We start from the raw sequence: 12,992 nt of genomic DNA on the forward strand, positions 1-12,992 counted from the left end.
AAACAATAATAAAATTAATAAACAGTATGCAGATAGGGCCTACAACTTCTGTCGATGTTCACACGCACATCAAATATAACAAGGGAAGTGTGTCATAGATTAATAATATCCATGAGTGGTTATTTCATGACTTACATAAAACAAAGCAGGAACGCCCGAGGAACACTCATATCATTAAGCACTGAGAGCAAACTAACAATAGATGATGATGAGGCTCTCCAATGTCTACATGTCTAACAGCAGACCCATCTTAAAATCACATTTTTAGGCTGCCCATACACTTACATTTTTTGGTGGACATCCACTGATATCCACTACCTGTTGTGTGTAGAAGCGTTTGTCAGATGTTGAAAAATCCAACATGATAATTAGAGAAGAATTAATCTATCGGGACTTATTTCTATTAGTCAAGTTTCAGCTAAGAACAGGAAACTGAGGCTACAATTTGCACAAGCTCATCGAAATTGGACAGTAGAAGATTGGAAAAATGTTGCCTGGTCTAATGAGTCTCGATTTCTGCTGCGACATTCGGATGGTAGGGTCAGAATTTGGCGTCAACAACATGGAAGCATGGATCCATCCTGCCTTGTATCAACGTTTCAGGCTGGTGGTGGTGGTGTCATGGTGTGGGGAATATTTTCTTGGCACTCTTTGGGCCCCTTGGTACCAATTGAGCATCGTTGCAACGCCACAGCCTACCTGAGTATTGTTGCTGACCATGTCCATCCCTTTATGACCACAATGTACCCAACATCTGATGGCTACTTTCAGCAGGATAATGCGCCATGTCATAAAGCTGGAATCATCTCAGACTGGCTTCTTGAACATGACAAAGAGGTCACTGTCAAATGGCCTCCACAGTCACCAGATCTCAATCCAATAGAGCATCTTTGGGATGTGGTGGAACGGGAGATTCGCATCATGGATGTGCAGCCGACAAATCTGCGGCAACTGTGTGATGCCATCATGTCAATATGGACCAAAATCTCTGAGGAATGCATCCAGCACCTTGTTGAATCTATGCCACGAAGAATTGAGGCAGTTCTGAAGGCAAAAGGGGGTCCAACCCGTTACTAGCATGTGGTGGAACGGGAGATTCGCATCATGGATGTGCAGCCGACAAATCTGCGGCAACTGTGTGATGCCATCATGTCAATATGGACCAAAATCTCTGAGGAATGCATCCAGCAGCACCTTGTTGAATCTATGCCACGAAGAATTGAGCATGGTGTACCTAATAAAGTGGCCGGTGAGTGTATATATATATATATATATATATATATATATATATATATATATATATATATATATATATATACATACATACATACATAAATTCTGCAGTTTACATGGGCCACTAGAGATGAGCGAATCGATTCTAACGAAGTGGAATTTGTTTAGCATTTCAGGAAAACTTTGGTTCTTCACAAATCTGAAGTTTACGGTGATTCTTGGCAAAAGTTATTTTTTTCCCCTATATTAGCAAAATGGCCTTGAGCACAACATGTTACCTGGGTCAGAGAACTCTGCGAAGAAGAAAGGAACACCCTCGATCACATGTGCAGACATGTAAGCCAATCAGCGCCCGGCATGTGATGTTAAAGCCCTATTAAAAACAGACGACCATTTGCAATCCCGTCATTTCAAACTGCATGTGCTGTCTCTAGCGTCTAGCTGCTTGTACGCAGTAGCTGATGAAGTGATTTTTGCTCAAAGTCCAAGGTGTTCGTTTTTTTGTTGCTAAAGTTGATATCAAGAAATCTGCCGCCACCTCTACACTTTGTCATTGTGGCACTCTGTAGCCTGCAATGTTGCTGGCACCTCCAGAATTTGTCATTGTGCCACTTTCTGACCTCCTGCTGCTGCCGACACCTCCACACACTGTCATTGTGCCACATTGTGGCCTACCATGTTGCCAACATCACCAGAATTTGTCATTGTGCCACTCTCTGGCCTCATGCTGATGCTACTGTTGCCACCCACCTACACACACTGTGATTGTGCCACTCTCTGACCTCCTGCTGCTGCTTCTGCCGCCACCTCCACACTCTGTCATTGTGTCACATTGTGACCTACCATGTTGTTGCTACTCTGCGGCCTAATCATGCTGCTGCCAACTGACCACTGTCTCCCTGGAACACCATGTGATTTCCATAATGCTGTTTTCACCCTCCACCACTCTATGACGTTGCCACTGTTTGGTTTTCCCCTTCATTTCATCTGTTAGAAGGATTCAGGATTGATAGCCATAAGCAGGAGTGCATACAGAACACAGAGCACATGCAAATATCCCGTTTACTGGTCATTTCTGCTTTGGATCAGCTCCTGTTTGTTTTTGGCTTTAGCAATACTGATGCATTATTGACCGATTGAAAGCAGACACTAATGGATGAAAAGAAGGGCAAAATGATCAGTGACACCAATGCTAAATTACTGCCAACACCCTCTCCACTCTTTTGGGGAGTTTCTACATGTATCAGCATTTAACAGAACAGGTTCTGTCATAATCTATGGAATCATCTGATGTCAGTGTAAAAAGAGTGCACTCTTTGATGTTATAGTGGAATCTTGGCCCTCAGCTCAGTCCTTTCGAGCTTGTCAGGCTGCGTTCCCGCTTCACTTATTTGGTCAGGTTGGCCCCCGTAAGTGCCCATGGAATTGAAGAGTGAAGCAATTCTAAGAATGGCGGTTGTCATGTGCATGTCATACTAAAACACAGCATTGTTTGAAGACCAAACCATGCTCCCTATGCATATTTGAGCATGGCACATATTCTACAACACCCTTCATGTTCTCTGCAGCCAGGAAATACCTGTTTTTTGATGTGATTCGCCATGATACATTTCGAGTCAAAACAAATTTTGTCGGAAAATTTGTCGAACTCAGCAAATCAAATTTTTGAAAAATTCGCCCATCTCTTACAGAAACCCATCAGCAATAGGTAAATGTACCTATCGACTCCCCTCTGCGCACAATTACCTATGCACAGGCCACAGAGAATGTCTAGAAAATTGTCACATAGACCTTAATAAACACCTCCTGACAGCTGTATCTACAGACTATATGGCTACTTTGAAGTACATCTCTGTGAATTTCCCCATTGTGAGACTAATAAAGGATTATCTTATCTTATCTTAAAAGTTGTCTTTTAAAATGAAGAGCCATTTGAGACTATTTACTGTCTCTATTACAAATGATCAGGCCCATTCTGCAATTCATTTATTGATCAACGGTCTTTGCAATAGATTATTCAAACCAGATTGGCAAGTTCAACACTCCAGGCCTGCAAAGTTTAGCTGGTACTCAGCTTTTGGACCCCCATCTATGTAATATTGAGCACCAATTGCTTGGCATTTTTCTCAGAGATGATACAAGCAGTCATCTATACACAGTATGGCAGTAACATTAATGCTCATCATGACACAAATATACTAAGGGAGATTAATCAGAAATGTCTGAGGGAAAATTGGTTCTAGTTACCCATAGAAACCAATCAGAGTTCAGCTTTATTTTATAAACAGCTGTGGGAAAATGAAAGCTGAGCTCTGTTTGGTTTCAATTGGCAACTGGAACAGTTCTATTCCCAGACACTTCTGATAAAACTCCCCCACTATCTTTATCTGGAGCAATTGATGTATCATTGCATGGAGATATTATACATATTTAATTGTGCCTGATTTATTGACAAACCCTCTACTGTCGCAGCGGATACATTAAGAGACATTGGCTGTGACAATGGGCAAAACTAAGGAAGGTCCAGGTTTTTTAAAAAGTATGAAGGCACAGGGCAAGAACATATGTGTCTGCCCACTCCACTGGTGGCCGCGCCCCTCCATGCCCACATGGTGCGATGATTGTGTAGGCACAAAAATAATTACCAGAAGCACTGCTAAATGTCCAAATATGACCTTATTGAGCTCTTATGGGAACTGTAGGATAGAAATAATCTCTACACTACACATCAAATGCCTTTTTGAACTGATTAGTTCTGAAACTATGTAATCTGTTGAATTTCACTGAATTGGCCTATATATATATATATATATATATATATATATATATATATATATATATATATATATATATATATATATATATAAAAAAAAAATATCTAACATACTTTTATGTTGCAAAAGAAACAGCATAGATATAAGGATTTGGCTTGTGTTCAATGAATCAGACTTTTCATTTATATTACACTTAATACAACACATTTACCTCCTAGAAATCTTTGTTTTTTGTCTCCCTCCCTCAGCAGTGTAGATGCCTCAGTTTGGAGGTAGAGTATATATGTTTCTCCATCTCCCTCTCTTTGTCCTTCTGCGAGTTCTGTTATAAAAAGAAATAAAATAATAATAACACAAATAAAGAATTCCCTTCTAGACCTTAATCTGTGGCACTCACACAAAACCCCTTTGCTGAGTTTAATTTAATTGCATATAACTTTGGCTAGCGGGTAAAAATGTCCTCAAGTAACTACAGTGATGTTTCGCAGCCCTAACATTGTGCCTATTATGGTCCAAGGGTTCGAAACATGCCTAAAAATGGTGCCACGCTTCTTAGAATGTTTTTTGGGGGTCATGTTACTACTATTTAGGACACTTTGCGGCTCATTTACTAGGGGCCCCGCGGACCGCACTTATGTTGGACATCCCAACGATTTCCGTTTTGTGCCGCTGGGACAAAGATTTGAAAGGGGGGCGGGCCGTCGGGATGATGATGCTTCTTTAAGCTTAGGTATGCTGTAAGTTGGGGTCTTGGACTTAAGGAATCTGATGGGGGAGAATCTGAAGGCCAGCTAAATACAAGTATTTCAAATTCTTTGACATGCTGAAAAAACCATTGAGGAAAACCATTTCTATGAAGGTTGCACATAATGTTTATGCAGGTGGTATGTATCAATGTAACAACCACATCATGGCAAATTGATGAATCTCTGGTACAATTTCCTCCCTAGGTAGTTGACACACATCCACAGCCTTCCTCATTATGTAAAATAATCTGGCTTCCATACCTACTATTAATGCTTTTGACAATATACAGGGGTCAGCATGGGCACTTTGACCAGCTGAAGGCTACACAGAAAGCTATGATGCACTTTTTTGTACTTTGTAGCAAGTTGTACAACAATAACTTCTTGTATTATAAGTGCTGGCCAATTGTTACTGAGACTTTCACAATTTCACTAGTTGATCTAGTCCAGTGATGGGCAACCTTTTGAGCTTGGTGTGTCAAAATTCGCCAAAAAATCGAGCATAACTCGGGTGGTGTGTCACCTTGACAAAAAACTGAATTTTAGTATGGCAGTATATGGGGATTTTCCACATCATCTATTTATTACAATGCGCTGGACAATATCTCAGCCTCCCGGCTACTGCACCTGGCCGTGTAGGAGCCGAGGATGAAACTTAACTCTCCGGCGGCCGCGTGTCACTGAAAATGGCTATGCGTGTCATAGGTTGGCCATCACTGATCTAGTCTATGCGCCTAGCCACCACATCAAGTCACTTATACTTATGCTTGCCAAGGTTTCTTGCTTTCAATAGATAATTTTCAATAAATGAAACTTAATCTATTTTACTGCGTAACAAAGCCCACCACTAGTCACAAGATAATAAGGGGGGAATTTATCTTGGCTTTAATGCCAGTTTTCCAAAATAACTTGCAGTAAATGGCACACCGCAACGAATTCCAACTTTTTATCTTCATACGCCACCATCATGCCAAGTAAGACTGGCATAGAAATCACCCAGGCATGGCAGAGTCTCATAGTATACTGGGTGCATCAGGGGGTGGGGGTGGTGACTGCACCAACTACTGAGCTTAGGAAGGGAGACTCTTTGTATAAATTCTAGGAAGGTCTATACAATTCAAATCAAAAAGATGCAGTCATTATATTGAGAAAACGTTGCTAGTATGTGCTTCTAAAATCTGATATAGCTTACTGCATTTTCTTTAACAACACTACTTAATTCACAAATTTAAATCAACAGTTTATTTCTGAGGTTTATAGGATTTTTTTGGTTGCAGAATGACATTAAAAAAAACAATTAACTGGCACATCTGACATACTTAAATATGAATCAGCTTAGAATTGCTAATGTACTATACCAGTACAGCTAAATTGTAATTTTCCTGTTCTTAATTCTAATATATAAGAACTTTACAGCAGGCAAACAAAATAAAGTCATCATAATATGCTAATGTAAAGATCCAGAACCGTAAGTATCCATTGTGAACCAGCGTCCTCTGACAAGACAAGCATATGCAGCAGCTAAGCACAGAGACGCCAAAATTCATCTCTATGGATCAAGGCAGAAAATCAACTTCAAACCCTCTTTCCAGCGCACGCTACGAGCATATTTACCATTCCATTACAAAAAATCTGCTTGGTGTTTCTTTTCCAAATCAGAATAAACATCTGGATCGTATTCCTACAGGCATATCAATAATAGTTGGAGGATTTCAATTTGTTTAAAAAGTGTTTGATTGAAGCTCCGGGAAATCTAACAAGCTGTTGAAGAGTTTAATAGGAAGGAGTGAGGGTAATCTTTCGCATGTTTTTAGAATCTCCATCGAGATTCTACACCACCCATATCCTTTTCAAAACATTAACACCAGTATAAAATATTCATAAGGATAGAAATATTAGTGCTTAGGGAGACCAAAATAGGATAGAACATAGAATGAGATATGAATTTCATTATCATTTGCCTTATTGCCAAAGTTGCAACATGGAAAAGCCGATGAGAACCTTTTTCCACTTGGTCATGGACTAAGTGACTGGGTTGTATAGACAAGATGATGATCTAAGTACTATCCCAAGTTCTATAATCATTGTTAGTATTTATGACATTTTTTCCAAAGAACAAAGATATATACAGTACAATTAAAGAGAACCTGCCATTCCAATTAAACCCACTCAAAATAAATTAAAAACTATGATTACAAGGCTTTGCCCTTATCCATAAAAGATAACAAATCAATTTGTTAACTTATAAACTCAGCTGATGTGTGTCCATTGATAGTAATGAGTTCCGGTATATGCAATGTTCACTGCACTGCCTCCTTGTTCCTGATTGACAGGTCTCACTGCTACAAACATTCTACCATCTGCCAATATTCAACTACAGGTATATACAACTCCCTCTACTTTTACCTTCAGGGCTAGTAGGAAGTCAAATGCAATCCCTTGCTGGAAAATTGAAAGAGAGACACACGCAGACAACTACTCAGCACTACTACATGTGCAGTTTGCCTGCGTAGTGTGCAGGGGGCAACAGATTAATGATTTGTGCCGCCCATTTGACATGAATCTTGCACATCTTGCATTGCGCCGACAAAGTGCACCGAATTTTTTTGGAGCACCTTTAACATGGGGGGTGCAACACACTTCTGTTGGACTTTGCATGTTCAATGTGGTGCATGCTCCGACTGTGCACCAAAATGGCCATTTCAGTGATGAATTTGTGTTGCGTAAAGAAAAGTGCAGCTATGACACAAAAAGGTCACTTGGGACGCATATGTGGGGCAAGCCCTTTTTCAATCCATGTAAAAGCAGTTTGCACCTAAAAGAACATGCAAAGTCAAACAGAAAACTTGCGCAAGGTCCTGAGTAAGCCCTAATTTACACGGCCGTTGGGGGACGTATAAGCAGATGACGTATATACGTCGGATATACATCCCCCATAGGCCGACAATGGGCACAGTACCGTAGCTGGGAGAAAAATAGGACATGTTCTATCTTTCCCCGAAATAAGGTGCCGTGCCCCATGTTTATCTATGGAGAGGGCCGGGTCTCTCCTTTGAAGAGGTGAGCGGCGCTCATCCCCTCCTTCTCTCCTCAGCGCCGGCCTGTGTCACCCATGCTATGGTACGGCAGGCACACATTAGTGTGTATTTAGCCTAAAGGTGTATTTACATGAACTTATAAGGGACGTATATCTGGCTAGGTAGCCTGGTACAACGAGTGCTCGACATAAGAATGGCAATGTGACATTATTTTCTATGTGCTCCTATATGTCTGGACCCAATATATTATGTCTAATACTGTACAAGGCACGAAAAAGTCACAATTCTTGACACAAACCACAGACAAGTTGGTGTGAGTGGAGCTAGATTGGCTAGGTTGGGGGTAGGGCTTCCCTGCCCAGCCAAATTTACCATAACCTGCACCAAAAATCTGGCACAGGTTATAGCTGAAATCTACATCTAACTTCTTAGTAATTCCGGCATCTCATAAGCTCAGAGCACCAATGATTAAGACCGTCCCCAGTTATTTTTGATCTGGAATACAGCAGGTTTATGCTGTATGCTGCCCAAATACACAATTCAGTGATAAAGTTTAGAAGCAGGTACTTCTCACAGAAGAAAAATGTGAGCGTTTAATTTATTATTTTTACAAAAGGGATAATAATGCCACCCTGTACAGAGCTATGTAAAACAGCAATATTCTTGATTTACCGTCCACTAAACATGATCTGTGTCTGGACTCTCTTGCAGGTCAATACATTTATCTAAGGCATCAAATGACCTGTTAGTCTGCTAAAAAAGGTCACCGGCTTTGATATCTCAGGAGGCATTTCAAAGTCATCCAATTGCTTGGCTCTTGCACAAGCATGACAAATGCACAGATCGGGTGTAAGACAAAGGCTTTACAGTCTGAGACCAAACAGAGAAAAAAATATGTATATTTAACAACATTTAAAGCCTCCTGTCACCATGAAAACTCTTCATGTCATAGAAAATAAAGAGCCAAGCAGATTGATACATACCTGTAGATTTGGGGAATAAAATTTTGTACACTATGTCACTCTTTTTATGATAAGAAGTCTGACGGGCAGTCTCTCACTCTTTCAATAATTAACAGCTTTCCATGTACAGATGGTTCCCTATTTAAGGACACCCGACTTACAGACAACCTCTAGTTACAGACGGACCCCTCTGTCCACTGAGGTCTCTGGATACTTTGCTATAGCCCCAGGCTGTAATGGTCAGCTGTAAGGAGTCTGTAATGAAGCTTTATTGATAATCCGTGTCCACAAATTTTTTTTTATCTGGAGCTACAATTATAAAATATACAGTTCCAACTTACATATGAATTCAACTTAAGTACAAACCCAAGGAACCTATCTTGTATTTCACCTGGGGACTGCCTGTATAAGCATTTATAAAGAGATAACTGTCAATGGCAATGACCCATTAGGATCACCCACTGGACACCTAAGCCTAGAATTATCTGAGATTTCAATCAAATAATCAAACCTATAATACACGTTATACTTAATTATCTCCAGCAATATTGATCCCCTCACCTCCTCCTGCTCTATAATATGCTGGAAGATCAGATTGTCTGACCTTTAAATTCCTGTGTAGTCTAAAAAAAGGAAAATGGATATTAGCAGATTCTCTACACAGAGATGTTTAATTTGTTAGAGAGTTTAAATAGCCTAATTATTAAACCAATCAGATTGACTGTAGTTTGGCATTCATGCACATACAGTCAATATGAGTCCATATGTGTGTAAAGATTGGTGTCAAGTCAGAACACAAGAAATTGTATGGAACCAGGCAAACCATTTGAATATGAAGGTATATAATTGCATGATAATGTAAGTAAAGAAATGAAGATGTACAATGATCATATATATTATGGTATACGTCAAATACAAAGGACGTCTCAGGCAAAGTACTTTCACTTCTTTAGCAAATGTAAAAAGCAAAGTTTAATGTGTACATTCCTGTTTTTCTGAATTTCTGACATGTAATTTTTTTGAAAAAGGAAAAAATTCAATAAAAATTCATATGGTAAAAAAAAAGTCCATATGAACTTTTCTGTCCTAGAAGCTATGCTTAGAAGGGAAAAAAACTTCATAATATGTCCTGAGTATGTGTCCAAGAGAACCCTGTGGAGGTTCCTAGATTTCTATGGATGCTATAGTATAGATAAGAGTTGTGTGTCCAAGTCCTTTGACTACAACCTTAGATCCTCTGGGGACATTTATCATGAAGAAGGCTCTGTGTGACAGTTCTTAAACTGTCTTCATACCTCACATTTATTAATGTCATGTACTGAAAAGCAGGACAAAAAATTCCAAATGTGGTGAAATTGCCAAAAAAAAGCATTTGTGACATTTTCTTGTGAGCTTGGTTTTTACGGCTTTCACTGTGTGCTCCACATGAGATGCTTACTTTATTCTTTGGCTTGGTACGATCATGGTGATACCAAATATATAATGGTTTTATAGTGTTTTAACACATTTTAATAATTAAACCTTGTACATAACAAAAAAAAAAATAGTTTCACCCTCTTCTGACAATAATGACGTATTCATACTTTGGTGTATGAAGCTTTGTAAGAACACCTTTTTTTTGCGTGATAAGCTGATATTTTCAAATTTTTACAAAAATTAAAACCTCTTGTACAAAAATTATTTTTTTGATTTTGACAAATTCTGGCGCTAATAACTTTTTTATACTTTGGTGTACGGAGGTGTGGGTGGTGTCATTTTTTGTGAAATTTGATAATATTTTCAATGATATCATTTTTAGGACTGTACGACCTTTTGATAACTTTTTATAGATTTTTTTTATATTTTTCAAAATGGCAAAAAAGTGCCATTTTTGACTTTGGGCGCTATTTTCCGTTACAGGGTTAAACGCATTGAAAAACCGTTATCATATCAGCATTTTCGGACGCGTCGATACCAATGTGTTTATGATTTTTACTGTTTATTTATATTTATATCAGTTCTAGGGAAAGGGGGTGATTTGAAATTTTAGTTTTTTTATTATAATTTTTTTTAACTTTTTTATATTTTTAATTTTACTATTTTTCAGACTCCCTAGGGTACTTTAACCCTAGGTTGTCTGATCGATCCTATCATATACTGCCATACTACAGTATGGCAGTATATGGGGATTTTCCTCCTCATTCATTACAATGTGCTATCAGCACATTGTAATGAAGGGGTTAAAACAAAATAGTCTTAGGCTACCATGGAGGCGGACCCGAGGCTACCATGGAGACGGATCACCGCTTCCCGATGACGTCACGGGGAGCGGCGATCCCAGGTAAGATGGCGGCGCCCATGCGCCGCTATCTTTTTGAGGCTGCCGGCAGCTTTGCCGGCAGCCATCGCTGCGATAACAGCCGCGATCGGTGCTAGCACCGATCACAGATGTTACCGATAAGCCTTTGCTGCAATATGCAGCAAAGACTTACCGGCTATGGAGAGGGCTCAGCCCGTGAGCCCTCTCCAAGCAGCACGACCCGACCGCCGCCGTGAATACACGGCGTGCAGTCGCAAACTGGTTAAAGCTGCGTTTCGGATATGTGGCTACTATTTCCATTTTGGGGTTCACCACCAGAAATAACTGTATTTATATTTTAATACATCAGGCATTTTGGGATGCAGGGATACCTAACATGTTTGTGATTTTTACTGTTTATTTTTATATAGTTCTAAGGAAAGGGGGTGATTTGAATTTTTAGGTTTTTAAATTTTTTATATACATATATATTTTTTCTTTACAATTTTTTTAGACCCTCTCAGGTACTTTAACTGTAGATAGTCTGATTGTTCCTACCATATACTGCAATACTACTGTATTGCAGTATATGGCATTTATGACAGTATTCATTACAATGAGCCACTGGCACATTGTTAAGAATCTGCAAAAAAACCATACAGCCGCGAGTCTTACAAGCTGTCTTGGCAACTGTTCGGAGCTCCCTGGTGACATCATGGGGAGCAATTATCAAAACAAAGAAGGCGGCCCACAATTTCCCGTCCTTTAATGCCGGCGGCGGCTTTGCTGATGACAATCAAAGGGTTACAACTTGTGAACTGTGCTAGCACCAATCGCAGGTGTTAGTGGTTGATATTTGCTGCAATATTAAGCAAACTCCATGACCCTCGTGTGCCCTCTTCATACATGCTTAACACCTCCATGCTGTAATAGTACGGAATAAAGCGTTAAGAGGTTATAATAACATGAAATGGAAAGAATTGTATAGATGACCCTATAATCCAACTTGCCTGGGGTGCACATAGCTGTTCTGCTGCCCGAGGCGAGCATTGAAATACTTCCCCCTTACATGTTAAAAAAGCTCAAGACACTGAAAACGATTACATATGGTTGGCATATTAAAAATGGTGAGTGCATATTACAACTGTTTAAAATAAAGCTGGGTAAATAGCAAAATATGCAGTAATAGAATAGAAAACTTTATTGTCCACATGGGGGAAATAAGTGGAGTGGCCAAGCAAAATTGTATGTGGGCTGGTAGGGAATGTCAGTCTGACACTTGAATTGCATTTAGAAACTTAATTTAACCAAAGTTTGCAAGAGTGTCTCGCAAATCACTGAGGTTTACAATTTTACCCAGTTTTATTGCTGTTTTTGCTCCTATAACTCAGTGATGGTCCGTGCAAAATTCCGGAGTGTGGGCGGGGACTTTCTAAGTAAACATTTAATGTTTCCTCTAGTGCTGTGAGATGCTGTGTGCTGACAAAGTGGTTAAATTATCAGGGTCCAGGTTTATTTCAACTTTCATTTAGCTTCAGTAAATTCACTAGCATCTGACACATAGAGAGATGAGAGAAATTAGAGATGATAGATGTAGGAATGCATGAGCTGCATATTACACACAATAACATTCTCAGCCCTGCTACATCTGAGCTATAACATACACTGTCAGCTCTGCCTGTAGCATGTAGTTATTCTGCTCACGCTGCTGTTTGTTGGCAGGAGTCTTGGAATGCAAGGGGAGGGGCTGGAGTGCAGAGAGGAATTATATTGAAGAAATTCTGTATTTTTGTTATTAACAGTTTATAAGAAAATGTGCTATTTTGTTATCCTGAGCATATTTAAGAATCTTATCTTCGTGGGAATACTCCTTTAAGTTTTTGGAGTAGTGATCTGTCAGGAGGAAGCTGCACTGCGCAGCACTGCGGTGAGCCCACTGCTACAAAACAGTCATGTTGCAT

The 12,992-nt window shown here is 39.6% G+C and overlaps 1 protein-coding gene across 18 annotated transcripts in view; it reads right to left on the reverse strand.

Moving 5' to 3' along the window:
• Positions 1 to 12,992, reverse strand: part of TENM2 (teneurin transmembrane protein 2) — a 1,545,179-nt gene that overhangs the window by 356,262 nt on the left and 1,175,925 nt on the right. For 13 of the 18 annotated variants that reach the window (XM_072145937.1, XM_072145941.1, XM_072145939.1 and 10 more), the window contains one exon: positions 4,219 to 4,329. The exons of the other annotated variants lie outside the window; for them this stretch is intronic. In XM_072145937.1, coding sequence (XP_072002038.1) covers positions 4,219 to 4,329 — 111 coding nt within the window. The remainder of the gene's footprint in view (positions 1 to 4,218; positions 4,330 to 12,992) is intronic. 18 annotated transcript variants of the gene reach the window in all.

This window comes from Engystomops pustulosus, chromosome 4 (genome assembly GCF_040894005.1).
Source record: "Engystomops pustulosus chromosome 4, aEngPut4.maternal, whole genome shotgun sequence".
Classification (NCBI taxonomy): domain Eukaryota; kingdom Metazoa; phylum Chordata; class Amphibia; order Anura; family Leptodactylidae; genus Engystomops; species Engystomops pustulosus.